The sequence below is a fragment of the Hippocampus guttulatus genome, chromosome 20 (assembly GCF_054856545.1).
Source record: "Hippocampus guttulatus isolate MCC_2025c chromosome 20, RoL_Hgut_1.0, whole genome shotgun sequence".
In the NCBI taxonomy this organism is placed as follows: Eukaryota; Metazoa; Chordata; class Actinopteri; order Syngnathiformes; family Syngnathidae; genus Hippocampus; species Hippocampus guttulatus.
In genome coordinates, this window is record NC_141280.1 from 164,559 (window position 1) to 182,777 (window position 18,219).

The 18,219-nt window shown below is 58.0% G+C and overlaps 3 protein-coding genes and 1 long non-coding RNA gene across 11 annotated transcripts; 2 read left to right on the forward strand and 2 right to left on the reverse strand.

Moving 5' to 3' along the window:
• The first annotated feature begins 118 nt into the window (after positions 1–118).
• brf1b (BRF1 general transcription factor IIIB subunit b) lies at positions 119–11,624 on the forward strand. Of its 2 annotated transcripts, none has more exons than XM_086100810.1 (19): positions 119–357; positions 913–1,100; positions 7,575–7,655; positions 7,817–7,990; positions 8,078–8,109; positions 8,189–8,261; positions 8,361–8,510; positions 8,647–8,740; positions 8,810–8,936; positions 9,016–9,055; positions 9,124–9,219; positions 9,296–9,568; positions 9,660–9,733; positions 9,794–9,875; positions 9,948–10,000; positions 10,090–10,385; positions 10,595–10,643; positions 10,771–10,889; positions 11,005–11,624. In XM_086100810.1, exons 2-19 carry the CDS (start codon positions 917–919, stop codon positions 11,333–11,335), a joined length of 2,328 nt encoding a protein of 775 aa, XP_085956936.1. In that variant the 5' UTR covers positions 119–357; positions 913–916; the 3' UTR covers positions 11,336–11,624. The 2 variants fall into 2 exon arrangements, with proteins under 2 accessions (XP_085956936.1, XP_085956937.1); XM_086100811.1 differs by having other exon boundaries at positions 125–357; positions 10,771–10,918; positions 11,005–11,123.
• On the reverse strand, positions 1,595–7,823 carry LOC147187273 (uncharacterized). 2 transcript variants are annotated; one of them, XM_086100808.1, is made up of 20 exons: positions 7,406–7,823; positions 7,284–7,330; positions 6,846–6,920; positions 6,641–6,768; positions 6,418–6,558; positions 6,271–6,348; positions 6,023–6,193; positions 5,697–5,793; positions 5,382–5,605; positions 5,146–5,311; positions 4,800–5,005; positions 4,419–4,536; positions 4,139–4,347; positions 3,925–4,042; positions 3,537–3,706; positions 3,378–3,472; positions 3,161–3,276; positions 2,532–3,085; positions 2,273–2,454; positions 1,911–2,056 (listed from the first exon to the last, which is right to left on the reverse strand). In XM_086100808.1, the coding sequence occupies exons 1-19, from the start codon at positions 7,429–7,431 to the stop codon at positions 2,377–2,379; spliced, it is 2,817 nt and encodes a 938-aa protein (XP_085956934.1). In that variant the 5' UTR covers positions 7,432–7,823; the 3' UTR covers positions 1,911–2,056; positions 2,273–2,376. The 2 variants fall into 2 exon arrangements, with proteins under 2 accessions (XP_085956933.1, XP_085956934.1); XM_086100807.1 differs by having other exon boundaries at positions 1,595–2,056; positions 2,273–3,085.
• A 960-nt stretch (positions 11,625–12,584) lies between the features above and the next one.
• Positions 12,585–17,132, forward strand: vipas39 (VPS33B interacting protein, apical-basolateral polarity regulator, spe-39 homolog). 6 transcript variants are annotated; one of them, XM_086100817.1, is made up of 18 exons: positions 12,585–12,825; positions 13,857–13,959; positions 14,036–14,182; positions 14,256–14,291; positions 14,713–14,777; positions 14,844–14,900; positions 14,973–15,065; positions 15,149–15,182; positions 15,277–15,379; positions 15,462–15,489; positions 15,572–15,645; positions 15,917–15,992; positions 16,057–16,191; positions 16,294–16,335; positions 16,406–16,582; positions 16,660–16,749; positions 16,825–16,929; positions 16,998–17,132. In XM_086100817.1, exons 1-18 carry the CDS (start codon positions 12,742–12,744, stop codon positions 17,016–17,018), a joined length of 1,470 nt encoding a protein of 489 aa, XP_085956943.1. In that variant the 5' UTR covers positions 12,585–12,741; the 3' UTR covers positions 17,019–17,132. The 6 variants fall into 6 exon arrangements, with proteins under 6 accessions (XP_085956943.1, XP_085956941.1, XP_085956942.1 ...); XM_086100815.1 differs by having other exon boundaries at positions 14,713–14,900; XM_086100816.1 differs by lacking the exon at positions 16,998–17,132 and having other exon boundaries at positions 16,825–16,953.
• On the reverse strand, positions 15,137–18,118 carry LOC147187275 (uncharacterized). The gene is made up of 2 exons (XR_015097702.1): positions 17,392–18,118; positions 15,137–17,299 (listed from the first exon to the last, which is right to left on the reverse strand). It is a non-coding gene; the product is annotated as an uncharacterized LOC147187275 (long non-coding RNA).
• Between the last annotated feature and the right edge of the window lie 101 nt (positions 18,119–18,219).

Consider the following 18,219-nt stretch of genomic DNA (forward strand, 5'->3'; position numbering starts at 1 on the left):
TTATTTGCTTGGCGAAGAGATGATTTGGTTTAAAAGCTTCGACTGTAAGCCATCGTTTCGGTCGCCTATTTCAATCGTCAATAAACACCACCCAGGGAGCTATGACGCCATCGAACGCGAATCAGGAAGCCAAACAATGATGGCTTTTTTCTTTCGCAAGTGAATGAAACGCGAAATCGGGAAATTCAAAAGAAATATTCGGAAATTTAAAAGAAAAAAAAATCCTGAACTTCAAATGGGTACTTGTACGCTTGTAAGGGAAAGGATGACGTCGGACACTCGAAGGGCTGGCTGATCTTTCTGAGCGCCAAAATCTTTTCCACTCTTGTTGCGCTTCGACGTTCGTCGACGTTCGTCGTGAGTCTTCTTCCATGTCTTGGTTTGCATTTGTCCAGGAACGTTATGACGTGTGAAAATAGGACCGATTTTCTTCGTCAGGAGTAGCATAGTGCGTAAGCATTTGGGTCGACAACTCTGAGGAGCCCGGTTCGAATCTCACAGGCAGCTGCCGCTTTGCGAGTCATTTTTGAAAATTGTGTGCGCATATATACTGTATATATATAATTGGATACAACTTTGTCAATGTATAAAATTCCTCGTCTCACCCCTCGGGTGGTGTCCGTCCTCCATTCAGCTCGGGTCCTCGACCAGAGGCCAGGAAGCTTGAGGGTTCTGCGCAGTATCCTTGCCGTTCCCAGCACATTCTATATGTGCACACAGCATCCATGTCGATTCACAGTAACAGGGCAATTGTTTTTACTTTTCATATGGAAGGTAAATAGTCAATTTGTGATGATCACGCACCAGGGTGGCACAAGACCACTTCTAATTTGAAATGAGACCGGCAGCGTAATTTCTGTCATGTTACGCAATTTGTGACGGTAACCTGCTCCCTATGTCGTGTGACCTTAGCACAATGAGCTCCAGGCTGTGCAGGACCTGCGGGGGGGCGGACATCGATGTGGACCAGGCTCGGGGAAGCGCCGTGTGCACCAGCTGCGGTTCGGTTCTGGAGGACAACATCATTGTCTCCGAGGTCCAATTTGTGGAAGGAAGTGGAGGAGTGTCCTCTGCTGTGGGACAGTTTGTCTCTACTGACGGTGAGCAAAAATTGCACCAGTCTTACAAACATTTCATTTCATTAATATCTCAAAAATGCAGCCAACCAAATACCACTCTCGAAACACTGGCGTACGTCAAGTTTCTTTCTCACCCACCCAAAACACTCATGATAAAGAGACAAACGGACATGGATTTGCAACAAGATTTCCCCAGAAATGTCAGTCCAATGCTGAATCTGCTTTGCATTGACCCCTTCAACTGGTGGACCTTGATGGCTCCCTAAAATGTCCACTAAAAAGCCCTTTGTAGGAATGACCGTTTTATTCACAGTCCCCCGCCTCCCCAAAAAACAATGAGCATTGTCCGAGGAACAGGAGAATAGGTCGTGCCCTTCGGTGATTAACTGAAAGCGATCAAAATACTGGAGGACTTGACCGACAGAATGTAGAAGACAGACTTTGGAGCCCCCCCCGCTCCCGGAAGAGGCGATCCAAACTTGCTTCTGATCAGCATTAAGCAAAGGACACCCACATAAGTTGAAGCAGAGCCATTTTTATTTCAAGTGGACACGGCTGCTTGAGAAATCACAATTTGAGGACCCGGTCAACTCAGAGATTGGAATGGTGTGTCCCGAGCCCACCTGAAGACGGCCTTTCGCTTTCCCTTGCCGCATGCTCAAGTCCTTCCATCGCTCGAATGATTCCATGATGAATACTGGCTGCGCGCGCAGCCGACGGTCCGCGGCAGTCTCTTTGATCGGAGGTCCTCGAGTCCACGGCCGAACCTATTTGAGAGGCGGCGGAGCCGACGTTCCCCTCCTGGGGCTCGGTGGCCTCCTTCCCATCTATATCGCGAGTGAATAAATAATCTTTGGGACCGAGATGGGGGGCAGTCTTCACAGGGCCGCCGAGGGAAGACACCTCGTCAGAGCTCCATCTCGGCGCTGGTGCCGTGAACCCTCCGAGACCAGGGCCGGTCATACTTTGAGATGGTCCTGGTGACAAAGGTTCGGGATTAAATGTCATTCGCTTTTCAAACTGACGTTTGAAGGAAAAAAAAGTTGATAGTTTTGGGAGTAGCTAATGATGGCCTGCGTTCGCCATCGTGACCTACAGATCCATCCCGCATCCATAAATTGTGTAAGAGACCAATCAACCAGATGTAACTTTTTCCACATAAATCTTGTCACATTGCTAGTTTGAGTCCATACCTGCCATTTGAACGACGTCCAAAGTGGAAGACATTTTCCCCCGAGCGTTTGGAGTCTCGGCCAAACGCCGCCAGTTTCCCGGTGGCGCAAGACGTTTCGGACCTTCAGGACGTTGCGGCGTCTGGTCCTTTGCGTCGCCGACGCCCGTTAGGCTGGGGCTTGGCGCATGAATTCCGCTGCGGCTGGGAATTTGAAAAGTTAGCGGTCTTTGAGGTTTAACCCGAATGCTTTGAACGCGGTTGACAGATTGGTCACGGACCCCGAGTTGCTCGGGACTTTGGCCGAATCCTGGAGGGATTTGAGTCACTGGAATGCTTTTCAAAGGATAAATAGGAGGAGTGTCGCCAGGTCTCGCGTGCCCATTTGTCTCTGTGCGAAATGGGCCCAAACCCTGACGTGGCTCCTTCTCCGAGGTCCACCGGGGTTCGTTCGGCTTGCTCAACTCCGTTCGCCTGACAGGAGACCAGTTCCGTGTTGGACCGGAGGCTTCCACACGTTTCACGTGCCACGTCTCGCGCGCTGGCTGCAAGTGGCTGTATGCCGAGGGGTCATATGGGTGAGGAAATGGATCCTCGAGCCGGCCTTGGGGTGGCAATGTGGGGGGACCGGGAGGAGTTTGAGTGCGCTGTGGAACAGCTTGCCGCTTTGGAGAGTTTACGTCCATCTCGCTCGGATGTCCCGGCATTGAAAGGGAGCGGCTCGGTGCCGGCGCGGGCGCAACTTTGCCCATTCCCTGGCTCGGCGCAGTTTCCGACGGGCTCATCTCATTTCTGGAAAGCTGCTGTAAACAGTCTGGGGAGAGATTCTTTGGATCTAGCGGAAAACATTCAGCACATTCATTGAACTGAGCTTCATATTCAGAAACGCGTGCGCGCACGCGCAACTGACCGGTGAGGCTTCCGAAAACATCGATTGAACCAAATCCCGGAGTTTCAGATCTGGAGATCCGATCCGCTGTCAGTCTGTTGATTCCACTAAGCGGATAGAAGCACCTGACGGTTAACCTTTTTTTGGGGGGGGGGGTGGAAAAAAAGAAGAAGAAGAAGATCGGTTTTATTCCCAGATCTGTGAAATGATTGGGGCTACCGTTGTACTTTTTCTTTACTTAAACTGAGAATCTCGGGAGATGAAATTTGGTCCGTCTGCAATTAGCCGTCTGTCATGAAGGATCTCGTTCTCGTAAACCACGTAGTCTCCCACCTGCGGAGTACAACAGACTTGCATCCCGGCCGACCGTCTCCGTGAACAAGCCGCGGAGCAATACCGCGGCCCTGGTCCCACACGAGTCCAGCCTGAACTGGAAAAGGACCCGAGTGGCGTCCGTCTCTTTGGGTCGACAGGTGGGGTCCAGCAGACCGGTTCTTTCCGGCCGCGCTGCGGGCCAGGTGGACGTGGGTCTCGTCACCACTGTGATGATGCCGTCTGAAGAACAGACTGAGAGCACAACGATTAGCCCAAGAGAGCCCGCCATTGCATTTGCGTCATCCTCGGCTGCAAAGTCGAGCAAACATTTGGGCTTCGTTTCATTTCGAAGGCGGTTCTGTCGATTTCCGTTCGGAGGATTTATGAAAGTCGGCGTTTTTCCGCTTGAATATTTCTGATACGAGCAAGGGGGCAGCGCAGCGGTGGGTAACGCCGCGTGTGCAACTCACCTATCATGTCTTCAGTTTTGAAGAGACAGTGTTTGGATGTGGAGGTCTGAACCTCAAGAGTTCTGGCATCTCGAAGCAGCAGCTTAAATGTCCCATAAAAGTTGGACAGGTTAATGTCCTGAAACAAGGCGCGCAGCAAAAGGGGGGGGGGGGGGAATCAGAAGGTTCACCGGGGATTTTGGGAGTTCTTTGTTATTTCCAGTGCGTCACTTACTTGGTAGGTATAGCCTATGGAAAACACAGGAACTTCCAAGGTGATCTTTTGACTGTCGTTGAGAAGTTTGTAGCCTCTTTGAGCGGCGAGCTGCGGCGTCAGCGGCTGGTGCTCGACGCCCACCTCCCACAGCGACCGGGCTCCGGGGCCCACGGCCACACTGAAGAGGATGCCTCGGTCGAAACACTGAGCCGTGATCTTTGGAGGAACTTGAGGAGAGAACGGGCGTAAAACGGGGGCATGCCTTTTCAGCAGCGGCCAGATACCGACGTGCTCTTACACGCGCTGAAGACTTGAGCGGCGATCGAGGTGTGGTGGTAGTACGAGCTCCTATGGGGCATGTGGGTCAACGTGAAGTTGACATCAATGGCGTGGCGGACCACCCCTTCCCCCATGTACTGTTGGAAGACAACACCAGTTCATTTTGAGGATGACGCCAAAGAACGTGGGGGGGGGGGGGGATATTTAGCATTGCTACTGAAGCGGTGCGCCGCGCCGGCAAACAGGAAGTTGTCCAGCGGTCACACCAGACGGGCAACTCTTTTGGAATCAATTTGCAAGAATTGGGTTTTCGGCCACCCGCCCTTGTCACCCAGTTCAACCCCCCCCCCCCCCCCTCTCCACATGTGCACAAACTCAAGCCGGGTGCCAAAAGTCTTACCGTCCTCTGAACTGCCGCGTTTGAAAAGGGAAGCTGGAGTTGGTAAGCTCTGCTGCCATTAAGGTGCACGACGGGGGTGACGCCGAAGCCACCTTCCGCCGGCTCCATCGGCACCTGCACCCCGTTGACTCGGACTTCTTCCAAAATGACATCGCTGGGAATGTTTCCCAGGTAGATGCCGAACACACCCGCGTCACCGGCCGTCTCTGCGGGAGGAAAGGTAGCGTTCGTTCTCAAAGGACTCAAGGACGCCGAGACGGCCGCTCGCATCTGCAACAATTTGACTCCGAGCGTGACATTCGAGCGGCCCGATCTTGAAGGTGACAGAAAAAGGCGGCGGGCTTACGGTCGAGGCTGAAGGGTCGCCGACAGAGCGGCGGCGTTTGGAGCACCCTGACAATTCGAACTTTGGTGTCAACGCCGCCACCGTCTTGAGACGCCGCCGAGAAGAGGTGTTCGTAGAGCAGGGAAATCACAAAGGTCTCCTTGTACATGTTGTCTACCACCAAACTCTGGAAGAAAAATGCATTCAGACAGCACGCGAGCGGTCCTCGGCTCAAACTGGGACCGGGGCGACTTTACCCTCGCGTAGCCGCCCTCGGCGCCAAAGGGAACCGAGATTCGGACCAGCTCCTCTTGTTGGACCAGACCGAAACCCTTGGCGGCAGCGCTCTGCTCGTCCAGCATCACGCCGTCCACCTCGAGGCTCCGCTTGCGACTGTGAAATGCCGCTCCCTCCTCGAGGAGGGGCCTCAGCACGTTGGGCAAGTCCCACACCAGCCGAGCTCCGTCGTAAGAAGCGGCGTCTGAAACCGCGCGGAGCCGAGAGTTTTGTTTTCGTTTCCCCCCTCCCACGTAGGAGCCGGAGCCCGCCCGCCCGTTTCGATGAGGACGTACTGACGGCGCAGGCCACGGACATGTCCAGCGTCACCACCGTCAGCTGCCGTTTGTAGAAGAGAAAAACACCAAGCGCCACGACGTCGATGCCGTCCACCTGAGGGTTCAAGTCAATCGAGTCAACGTTTCAAGGTCTCGCCTCTTCCGAAGGATCCGAAGCCATCACCGGCCAACGTCAGCCTCGCGATTTCATCTTGAAGGCTTTGTCTCAAGGGGCGACGCGTCGGTCTCATTTGAGAAGCGGGCTTTACGTTTCCGAGACACTCGTCGTTCAACGAGGTTGGCTCGGAGCTTCCACCGCCGCGCGTTGCCGGCGAGCGACCTACTTGGATCAGCCGCGCCTCCGCCGCTTTGTAGGGAGCTCGGAAAACCGCCCTGTCGGCGGTCAGGGTCACGCCGTAGCCCCCGCCCTCCGCCTCGGCGATCGGCACCGGGGTCAGACGGCCGTCGGGCCGCAGGAACATCAGCTGAGAAACCGAGCTCGCCGTCACGACCGCCTGAAGCGCAGCGGTCAGAAGATTTCCGTTTGGCAAACGTTGGGACGAGGTTTCCTTTTGAGCGAGCGAGACGTCACCTGGGAGAGGGCCGCCCGCTCGGCTTGTCCGGCCGGCCCCGGCCGCGCGGCGCACGAAGCCTCCCGCCGGACGTTCGCCTGACGACATCCGAGCAAAAAAACGCCCTTGAGCGGCGCGGCCGGGCTTTGACCGGAGCGCCCGCTTACCTCCATGTAGTCCTCCTCGCACACGATCTCCCGGTGGATCCAGCTCAGACCGGAACACGCGGCAGAGACCGGGTGGCTCGTCCATTCCGAGGCGCCGTCGCTCACCATCACGTTCAATCGGAAGGTGAAGACCCGGTCGTCCTGAACGCGCAAAAGCACGCGTGAACCTCTGGCGCCGAGTGCAAGAGTCCCGATATTGGGGCGGGGCGGGGCGGGGCGCGACCTGGACCAGAGTGAAGCAGGAGTAGTACGAAGCTCTGAAGGTGGTGTAGCCGCCAGCCTCGAAGGTGCTGATGGTGTAGCCGCAGCGGGAGGCCAGCGCTTTGCTGATGGGGTGCGCGCCGTTGGCATCTACGCCGTCGCGGTGGACAAAAGGTTCGCAAGGTCAACCTTCGCGCCGCTGCCCGCGACCCGACGCGAGCACTGACCGATGGCCTCGAAGCGGGCCGTCCGTTTGGAGAGCACGTGGATCCACAGATAACGATCCCGACAGGCCCACTCGACTAGGTTGGGGGGGGGGGGGGGGATAGAAACAAAATGAGACTCATGGAAGCAAATGATCATTACGGCTCAAAGTAACACTTTTTAGTGCCCGTAAGGGAGGCCAGGTGAACGTTGCAGCGTCTACATCCAAATTGGTTGTGGCCTTGGCGGGGGGATGTCAGAAAAATCATCCAAAACGTAGGCCCGCACTTTTCCAAGTCAAAGCAGACGTTGGCTCACGTCCCCTTTGGCAAAGGGACGAGCGCCATCACAGCGGTTACCATTGACGCGCTGAAATTTTAGTTCAACGAGGCATCAAAACGGTCATCAATCGGTTGCTAACCGAGGACTTGTTGCACTGCGAAAATCATCAAGCGCTTTACCTTCAGCCCTCCCGTGAGTCCAGCTGAGCAAAGTCAGAAAAGTCATCCTGCAAGCAAAAGCAGTCGCTTTTTACTCTCGCGTTGCGTTGCGTTGCGTTTCAAAAGAAAGTTCCGGAACTCACCCGAGGAAGACCGCCGCCGTCCTCATCTTGCAATGAACTCGACTCAAGCTGAGCCAAACTTGGTCCCGTGCAGCCAGGTGGGCTAATGAGCCCGTTGCCCTGGCGACGGGCAAAGTGGCCACACCTGAGACTGATTGCGGTGGCGCGTGTGCGTGGGTGTGTTTCTCAGGTCCGGCCAAGACTCCTCTGATTGGTTCTGGTTTCCACACGAGCGTCGGTAAAGAGTCCCGCGCGCAGACGCTGCAAAGTGGTGAGTTGTGTTTGTTTGTTTTTTTTTAAATTAGACGTCACGGTCGCCTGCCCCGTACTGCGTTTTCAACGTCTCGAGCGGCTCGCTCGCAAGCGTCGTCCCGGGAACGATGCCGCGAAAGGCGGCGGCCGAGTGCCGTCAATCACTGTGAATGGTGGCAGGGAGACGGCAGATCTATCACCTCGGCAACCAGCTGCAGCTCAACCAGCACTGCCTGGACACGGCCTTCAACTTCTTCAAGATGGTGGTCAGCAGACATCTGACGCGTGGACGCAAAACGGAACACATCATCGCCGCCTGCCTCTACCTGGTGTGTCGCACGGAGGGGACGCCGCGTATCCCATCGCGCGCGCGTGCGCGCGCCTCGTGGCGGTGAGCCGTTGTTCTCGCGTGGCGCTGAGGTTTCCTGAACCGCTTGTCAGATATGTTGCTGGATCTCAGCGACCTGCTGCAGGTGAGGGCCGAGGGCCGAGCAAAAGCGAGAGAGAGAGACGTCTCTGTCAAGCTGAGCCCTTTGCGACGTGTGCGTGTAGGTCAACGTTTACATCCTGGGGAAAACCTTCCTGTTGTTGGCTCGCGAACTCTGCATCAACGCGCCCGCCGTCGGTGAGAACGCCAGCGTGCCCCTTTACTCTTGCGTTCCTCGGACTTGTGGCGGCGGCAAAAAAAATCAAATGCCTCTCGATCTTGTGCCGTACGGTCCAGATCCGTGTCTGCTGATCCCTCGCTTCGCTCACATGCTGGAATTTGGGATCAAGACTCACGACGTCTCCATGACGGCCCTTCGTCTGGTTCAGAGGATGAAGAGGGACTGGATGCACACGGGCCGCCGGCCCTCCGGACTCTGCGGCGCCGGTAGCGAGTTATTGAGCTCGGTGGTGATGCGGGAGGCCGCCGGCGCTTCCTTGGCATTCCCTCAATGAAGCTCGAAAGCGGGCGCCGCGCCGACGCGGGGCTCGGCCGTTCCTCACTCGCCGCCGTTTGTCTCCAGCCCTGCTGGTGGCGGCCCGCATGCACAAGTTCCGGCGTACGGTGAAGGACGTGATCGGGGTGGTCAAAGTGTGTCAGGCCACGCTGAGGAAGAGGTGAGGCGGCGCGGCGCGGCGCGGCCGAGGCTCGGGGCCCTCTTGGAGACGGCTGCCTCGCTCTTGCAGGCTTGTGGAGTTCGAGGACACGCCCACCAGTCACCTGACCATCGACGAGTTCATGAAGGTGGACCTGGAGCAGGAATGCGACCCGCCGTCTTTCACCGCCGCTCAGCACAAGACCAAGATGCAGCAGGTGCGCCCCCCCCCCCCCCCACCTCCCCCCGCGGTCACGGTGCGCCCGCGACCCGCTTCATGCCGGCCTTCCTCCGCAGCTGGAGCGAGAGCTGACCAAGAAGCTCAACGAGGTGCAAGGTCAGACCCGAGTTGTGCGGCAAAAGTCGGCCCGGCCCCCGGCTGACCCGTCAGTCTCCTTCCCTTAGGAGAGCTCAGTTGCTACCAAGACCAGATCGAGAGCGAGCTGGAGAAGAGCCGACCCAAACTGCGGGGAATCTACGCCGCCTACGTGCACGAAATGGGTGAGCGGCCGTCTCGCCGGGCGACAACTCGCCGGGACGCCTTTTCACGGGGGGGGGGGGGCCGTTTTCGTCACAGACCCTCGGGGCAAGGGTATCCCGGCGGACTCGACGTCCGACGCCGAAGATCGTGACCTCCGAAGCGCTGACCGTCACCTCACGCGCAACTTCCTGTGCCAAGTGATGCAAGAGGAGGGAGGGTGGGGCCCCGAGGAGCGCGAGCGTGACGACGGAGAGGCGGGCCCGGAGGGATCGCGCCGCCCGCCCTCCGTTGCCGACCTGCTGGACGGTTCCGCCGCTCTGGACCTGCGGCAAAGCTTCCGGATGTTCGACGAGGAGCGCGACAAGTCCGGTCAGCCGACCGCCCGCTCGGTCTCGTCATCCTCGCTTGGCGCCGTTGAGCGCTTATTTTGCGTTTGCATCCGTTGTTTTGTTTTCCGCAGAGGCCGAGGAGGAGAACTCGGAGGGCGGCGGCGACCTGGATCTGGACGGGATCGACGAGCTGGAGATCGAGAAGGTGAGTTGAGCGATCGAGGGGCCGGAAAGCCGTTTTCCACCGCCGGCGTGTCCCCTTCAGTACATCCTGAGCGACAAGGAGGTCCAAGTCAAGACGCGGCTGTGGATGCGGCAGAACCGAGAATACCTGCAAGAGCAGAAAGGTCCTGCCGAGACGCAAACGCTCAACAAAAGAGGACCGCCCGTTGACCGCCGCGCGCGTTTGTGCCTTGCAGAGAAAGAAGAACAAATTCGGCGAGACAAGGAAGACGGGACGTACCGGGAGAAGGTGGGCGCATTGTCCGGCGGCCGTGGCGGGACGCGGGCGGCGTCCGACGGCCCCCGTCCGACGGCCCCCGTCCGTCCCTTTCTTTGCAGCCCCAGACGTCCGAGAAGACCAAGAAGAAGAAGAAGAAGGAGGACGCCGTCCCGGCGGCCACGGCGGGCGAGGCCATCAAGAAGATGTTGGAGAAGAAGAAGATCTCGGCCAAGATCAACTACGACGTCCTCAAAGACCTCGACGGTGGCCAGACGCCAAGCGAGGCCGGCGGCCCTCCTGAAAAGGCCCCCCCCGAGGCCCCCGTCAGGCCTGCCAGAAAAAGACGCCGCTGCAAGCGGGCGCAGGGCCACGTCGGGGCGGGCATGGCCACGAGCGCCGACGTCATGGGAAAAAGGTGACGTCCGACGACCGCGCGCGCAAACAAAAAAAGAAAGCGAGCTTCTGTCGTCATTGCTCCCGCATATATTTGCGCTCGCCCGCGAGAGCTACCGATTGATGCCAAGCAAGGGCGACTCGCTTTCGACCCTTCGGCTCTCGCTGCCGCAGGGTCGTCTGGTCCTGTCGGGTCGCCGGTCACCGGAGCGCGCTCCGTCTTTGTTTCAGGCTGGGCCCGCTCTTCTCGGGACCGCCAAAGAAGAAAAGCCCGTCCGAGGTGAGTGCAGACACTACAAATTGCAATTGTACTCATCGTGTGGATTTGAAAGGAAAAACCCCCCCTGATACCCGCCTCAGATGGCCAAACAAAAAACCAGACTTGACCCGCGGTATGAACCTTGCAGTTGGTTTCCATGACGACGGACACCGCGCGAGCAGAACCCGGCGCGGCCGAGAGGGACGAGCAAGAGCCGGGTGAAGAAGATGAAGAGGAGCAGGAAAAGGACGACGACGACGACGACGAGTGCGTCAGCGCTCTGCAGCTTGTTCAACGTCAGCGGACGCGAGAATTGCCGCCTTTGACTTTGCCGCCTTGTTGATTGACATTTTCACCATGATTTGTTGTTGCTCTTCTCCAGGTTTTGGCTGTTTGGCAGAAGAAGAGGAGGAGATCTTCTAGCTCGGCTCTTAGTTCTCTTTGTGGAGATAAGCATGAAAATGTGGAAAGCCAGGTGGCAGATTAAAGACTTGCCAAGGAGCGAAAGGTGCTGCTTTGACTTCCTGGCATTTGGCACCAAGACAGCAGCAGCGCGCCGCACGTTGGCCACCTGCAATTCATTTCACGGTGGCCCTCGCGAGGACTCGCGCTCACCTGAAACGTGGCCGGCTCCAAACAAAAAGGGGCCGGCCCTCCCGGCCGGCTCGTCGGTCAAAGGCGCACTTCTCGCCTTTTGTCTCGCTTGGACCTGAAACCCAAAATTGGATCGGATACAACTTGATTGTCAAATGTGCCGCACGGCATGAAACATAAAACAAGAGGAGCCGCTGCGGGTGTCCGCGCCGCTATCAAAAGAAAAGTTGACAAAAAAAGGACCAAATAATAGAAAGCGACACACGACACTCAGACAACGGTGCGATCTTAACCACTTTGCTGTCCGCATATGTTGGCAGTGGACACATACGCACGGGCGTCATTCTCTTTGAGGTATCTTGAGCGGGACGAGAGCCAAAAGGGCCAATAAACAGCCGGGCGAGCCGCTTTTTGGAAAAATGTCCACTCGTTCGATCCCCAGAGCTGCAAATTGTTCCGAACGGGGTTCCTCGAGCCGACTGCCGCCTTACAGCGCCGGCGTGTCAAGTCGGCGCTTGCGGGTCACGGCAAAAACCGAGAGCGTTCCGGAAGCAATCGCTCGGGCGGGGCTTCGTATCTGGAAGCGGCGGCGAGTCGGGTCCGCTCGGATGTCAAGGCGCCCGCCGCGATGAGCGAGGGTCGAAGGTCGGCGCTCACACCTGACCTCGAGCGAGCGGGGGAGGCCGCGCTTGGCCCCGAGGCGGCTCGGGCTGACCTTTCCTCACCTCGCGCCGTCGTCTCATAGCCGTGCAACCTCACGAACCAAACGGACAGTTTCTTGGCCAAGTTGCTCTCGGATCGCTGTTAACCGGTGCTCGCTCGCAAACGTCGTCAAGTGCGTCCGGAGTGAGGGATCCTTTGGGGCAGTGAACGTAACCCCGCCCACGCCGAGTTAGTCAGCCAATGACTGCTCAGCCAGACCGGAGGGCGAGTGAGCGCGAACGCAGTGACGCGCTCACCCGTTTTCAACCCGAGGCGGAAGCGGGGAGATGCTGGATGACGTCATCGGCGAACCGACTCCCCCGGTCCCCTGCTCGTCCGAGGAGGTTTCCTTCCGACTCCGGTTTGGAAAGGTCTGTCACGTGACACCCAGGAAGCGGCTGACTGGAGGAAATTGGACATTCGGAGCCCCCCGGTGGACAAAAGGGACTACAGTGAACACGAGACACCTCGAAAGTCACGTTGAGCAACTCGGCTTTCGGGTTTGAAACGCGTCTGCCGTCGCGGGCGCCGAAAATGAAATCGCGAACGTTCCTAAGAGTTCATTTGAAAAGAGCCCGATGCGGCCGGCGCGAGCCTGGGTCACGTGGACCCGCTTGACTACATTTCCCGGCAGACCCCGCGCGCAAGCGCGACCTCCTCACACCGGAAGCGCGGCTGCTCACTCGCGCTCGAGCCCAAAACAACAACAAACCCTCGGCGCTCCCGGACGGCAACGTCGGGATTCGTGCGGACCCGAGAGCGGAAGCGACGCGGCTCACCCGCTAATCGCTTCGCTTGTCGCTTTGTTGTTCTTTTCGCAGAAATGATGAAAAGTCGAGGAGATGAGGAGGAATACTGGAACACCTCCAAGTTTAAAGCTTTCACCTTCGACGATGACGACGACGAGGTGAGGCAGCGCAGCCCCAGTCGAGTTGCCTTTTACAAAAAAATCTAAATAAAACACACACACACACTTGGATCATGACAATGAATGATGAGAAGACATTTAGCCAGCCGGCAGCCGAACGGCCTGTGTCGCTCCACCCACATCAACAGTCACGTGATTGCGAGTTCAAGCTCCCCCGACTAGATGGGAGAAGCGAAGACGGGCGAAAAAGGTCGTAAAAGTGACCCCCGGAACCCTTGACAGACGGCTGAACAAAGATGGTGCATCATCACATGTAGCCTGCCAATATAGCAACACACAAGAGGTGCAACGACGAATCGGTCACTAGTTTGCTCACCGATGAAGCGGCACAGCAATCGGGTGGATGGATTCAGCGTTTGGAGACCTTGTTGAACCCAACCCTCGAAAAATCGGCTACCGAATGAACAGTAACGCTATTCCCATTTCTGTCGTGCTCCATGAAAGCGGACTGACGATGGGAGTTAAAGAAAAAAAAAGACATTTGCAAAAATCTGCCTTTACTTTCGCAAACGAGGATCAACATGTGAGGTGATTTTCTGACAAATGTCACAGAGCAAGGCAGGAAGTGAATCATCTTTGAAGTCAATTTATACATCGACTGCGCTGACAATTTCAAATAATGACCTGGTTTGGAGTCATGGGAAGCAAATCCAAATTGATTTTTTTTTTCCCCAGTCAAATGAATTGAAAAATTTGTCGACACTTCGTAGTGTCGTGAGTCGCAGCCCGTAGTTATTCGTAAGATTTTACAAAGGTTTTTTGAGGGGGTGAACGGTAATTACAAATCGTTTCGATGGGCAAAGTTGATTGAAGAGTTACAAGTGTGTTGACGGAACAATTCCCACCTGGATGCGGAGGCGCCGCCGGAATGTCACATTCGTCGGAACAAAGGCGCAGCATGTCGACGAGCTCGAGATGAAAGACCCCGGCGTGACTTTGGCGCCTGCTGTTGGAAAGGTCAAAATTTGCCGCCACTTCCGCAGCATGTCCACCTTTGTCTCGTCGCGCAGTTGAAAGAATCCAAAGAGGCGGTCAAGAGCCTCCCGCAGCTGTCGGACCAAGACGAGAGCGACCTCGTGGAGAAGGTCAGCTGGAGCGGCGAGCCTGTGGGAAGTGAGAGCCACGCGCCGCACACGCCTTCCATTGTCGTCGTCGCGCCGCGGGAAGCTAACGCGCGGGCTCCCCTCAGGCATCTCGCGGTCCGTCCGAGAGACGGCGGCGGCGGCCGGCGGCGGCGCCGCGGACGGAGGGCCCGCCTTCCCCTCCCGGATCCCCGCCGACGCGCCCAACGTGGCCAAGGTCAACTCCGGCTACTCGCTCAGCTCGCTCTTTAAAGGTCGGTCGGGCCAAGGTCACGAGGTCAGAAGGTCGCATGAGCAGGTGTGACTCTCTGTACGTCTCGTCCGCAGGAAGAAGGGCCGCACACGTGGCGGCGTTCGCCGATGGTGAGTCGCGGGGGCGCGCGCACGCGATTTGAGATGCAGCAATGGATTGATTCATCGAGCGCTCACCGACCATCAAATTCAACCGCGATCATTTTGGGTCATTGATCGGTTGTTTCGTCGACCTCGTTGACCCTTCTTGGAATCGCAGGCTCCCGACAGTCATTCCGCCGTCGGGAAGCAAGACGATCGCCCCCGCGTCGATATCCGGCAAACTGAGGCCTGGCTAGCTTAGCGCTAACGCAAATTAGCACGATCGAGCAGCGCTTTCGACTTTGAAGCGACAACGCGTAGACAGACTTTAGAACGGCGCCCGCCGCCACCGTCTGCAGAATGACCGGAATTCGTGGCGTACCAGTGAGCTCCGAGCGGTGACCATGTCAAATTGAGGACAAGACTCATCCGTTTTGTTTTTGTTTCGAAGCCTCGGGCGACCCGTCGGGCAGGATCCTGGCTCCGGAAATCCCGAAACCGAAAAGTGAAAAGCAGGTACGGCTCGGACCGATCGCCGCTCGCGTTTCGGGCGCTCGGGACTATGTTGTCGTTTGTTGTCAGGATTTGATTGGCGACTGGTCGCCTCAAGACGCCGTTAAGAGGATGCAGCAAGGGAAGGTGCGGTGCGCGTTTAGACGTGCGTGTTTTGCGCGTGTATGCCGATTGTGCGCGTGTGTGTATACGCGGCAGGCGGTGTCCCTGGAGCGCTTCCGCTGCCTGCAGGACAAAATGCGGCTGCTGGATTGGTCGGTGGCCACTCACGACGGAAACGTCATCACGGCGGTAAGGCCGGGGGGGGGCGGCGAGCGTCGGCCCTTCCCTCCCCAAAGGCAATTTCAAACTCGACTGCAAACTCTTCTCTGCAGGTTTTAATTTCTCTGAAAAAAAGTTTGAGCAAAGGTGAGTCCTCCTTCCGCGCGCACGCGCACACAAAAAGAGGCGGCCGCTCGCTGGCTTTTGATCCCTTTTCAAGTCGCGTTTCCGTGACTTGCAGAAGTTTTGATCGGCGAGCTGGCGTCACGTCAGACGGCGCTGCGCCATTTTCTCAACTACTTGAGCGAGAGCGCAGACGAGGCCCTGCTCGGCGACGTCTACAGGTTGCCCTTCGCCCAGATGCTGGCGCAGGCCCTTTTTTTTCCCGTTTCGTCAGCATTGCGTGTGCGCGCTTCTTTTCCTTAGCGCTCTGGGACGCACGGAGGACGCGGCGGTAACTCCATCACACGCTCCCGACAGCGCCGACGTTTGGGTCACTCGACCTTTGTCCGACCTTTGTGTCTCCTGGGCAACAGCTGCTTCAGTACAAACGGCACCTGAGCATCGCGGATGAAGAGAAGAGGCGGGACTTCCTCAAGGGCTGCCTCAGGTGATGGACAGCTGCCGGGGGAAAAGGGAAGGGGGGGGGGGGGGGGCTCAATCCGGCGGCAAACCTTGCGCCGCTAGCTTTTTGTTCGGCCCAACCACTTTTCTCTTCTGCTCCGGTCCTCGATTCCCGAGGCGCGTCCAGTTCTTGCCCGCGTTTTCTCCCGGGGATGCCGCCCGGCCTGCGAGCGCGGCGGCTCGGCCTCGTCTTCGGGTTCACTCGCATCCGGTGTTCTCCCCCCCCCGTCACCGATGCCTTTGTTTTTGTATCGCAGCCTGCAGTTCTCCGCCGAAGACCAGAGCCAGGTCCGGGACCAGCTGTCCCTGCTGGAGCGCCAGATGGTCATCGAGGTTCGAGCGCACTTTGTTTGACGCGGCGACGGCATCGGTGACGACGTTCGCTCGCTCGCGGCAGGCGGCGGACCGGCAGGCCGAGCGTGGGGGCAAGGCGGAGATCTTCCAGAGGTTCCCCCGCAGGGCTTCCATCCCCCACATGCCGCTCATCACCACCTTGTACTACTGCTGCTTCTACCACTACGACCAACCCGAGGTCAGCTCACCCCGTTCGCCGCTCGGGACGCACGATCCGACCAAAGGTCCGCGCGGGTCCGGTCTCGCGCGCCAAAGCGCTGAGGCGGCGTTGCGTCCGCAGGGGAGCTTCAGCAGCCCGCTGAACGTCCGGCAGAGCTTCAAGGTGAGTGCCGTGCGCTCGGGCGGCGGCGCGCCGGCATCGCGGATTGACCGGCGCCGCGTGCCGAGAGCAGATCTCGGAGAAGCAGTTCTTCGTGACGGCGCTGAGCGCTCGGGCCAAGCAGAAGTCGTGGAGCGACGTGGACGCGCTCTTCACCAGTCGCAGCTGGCTGGGCTTCACCAGGAAGAAATCGCCGCTGGCGTTCCAAAAGGTGGTCGACATCCTGCACAGAAACGCCGCCCCCGTGCGGGTCAGTCCCCCGCCGCCGGCCGCCGGTCGCCCGCCGCGCGCTCGGGCCGCGATTGACGGGCCGCTGTCGTCGGGCAGGTGCTGCAGGACTACGTGGGCCTGGTGGACGACGCCGAGGCCAGGATGGCGCTGGCCCACCAGCACAAGTGTCACGACCTCGTCATCAACGTGAGCGCGGCCGGCGAAGGCCGCGCGCCCGCCGGACCGCCGCCCGCATCACATCGGTCTCTGTCCTCCCTTCAGACGTACCGAGACGCCAAGGACCGACGGCTGTTGCTGGGATACCGAGGGAAGGTGGAGGCGGGCTCGGCGGCGGAGCGCAAGATCGACGAGCTGCTCAACGATTCGGTGAGGAAGACGAGGACGAGTTGATGTCAGCGCTTCCTTTTCTTGGCCTCGTTTTGTTCCCCTTTCAGCAAATCCGGTGGAAGAATTGAGGGCCGTCTTGCACCCGGCGAATCGACGGCGGTCCAAGCCGTCCGTCCTCGTCGTCTTTCAGACCCTCGACGTCGTTCAAATAAAAAAAGATTTCAACCAGAAAAAAAAAAAAAGTCTGACTGTATAGCTCGTAACTCGCCGCATTCTCGAAACAGCCTCCGGAATTGCGCTCGTGTGAAAGCGTCTTTGGCTCGATGTGCTGCCGACCGGTCCGGCGCGTTGTTCCTCGCCATGTCCCAGTCGAGAGCACGTTGGGGCTCCGGGTAAAAACGTTTCAGGCCTGCGAGGAACACAAGACATGGGGCTTAGGGGCTCAGGATACCAAATCATCAGTTACATTGTTGAGAAATGTGAATTAGTTTGCACTTTTACTTTTGGAATGCGAGCGCTGGAGTCCTTCATCAGCCGTCCGCTCGCCTTGGCAACTTGGCCGAAATGAAGCGTCGAGCTGAGCGAGCTCGACGCTTCGTTGGCCGACGATTCGACCAGACAGCTCGGCCGTTTCGTTGGGACGTGACGGCTTCGGCTTGCTGTCTGGGGAGGGACTCCAAAGGACGGATGGTGAGATCATGTTTTCGGTTCGGAGCGGGTAATCCAAAAGCAATGATGCTTTCAAGTCGCACGACTACTATTCTGGTACTCGGAATACATTTGGGGAACAGGTAACGAACCGGATCGAATCCGTTTATGGAAGCGCCTCCAAGCCAGGGGAAGGGAACTCCGGTTCCTCCCTGCACCGAGGCACCCGAAGCGAAGAGTCGGCAAGCTCTGGAGAAGCCCGAAACGATCAGCAGTCATTTGAAACGGCCGAGAGCCCGAAACCAGGCGGCGGATGGCGCCCCCTGCTGCAATGAACACGCCGCGGCCACCATCGACGCAAACCACGACGAGGAACGGCTTCGTTTTGGCCAACGTCTTTGAGGAACGCGAAGGCCACCAAATAGTCGGGCGTGCGCATTTGCCAAGTCAACATTTTTTGGCGTCGCGTCGCATTTGAATTGGCCGCCGGGGCGAGCGAACGAGAATGACGCGTCTCGGCGCTCACGCAAACGCCGAAACTTACCCGAGCCGTCGGCGCTCTTCGACCGCCGCGTCATCCGCCTGCGACGCCGACCAGCGGAAGATTTGATTTGGCCGGAAAGCGGCTCAACTTTCAAGAGCAAGTGCGTGCCCGAGCGCCCTCTTGCGGACGACCTCGTT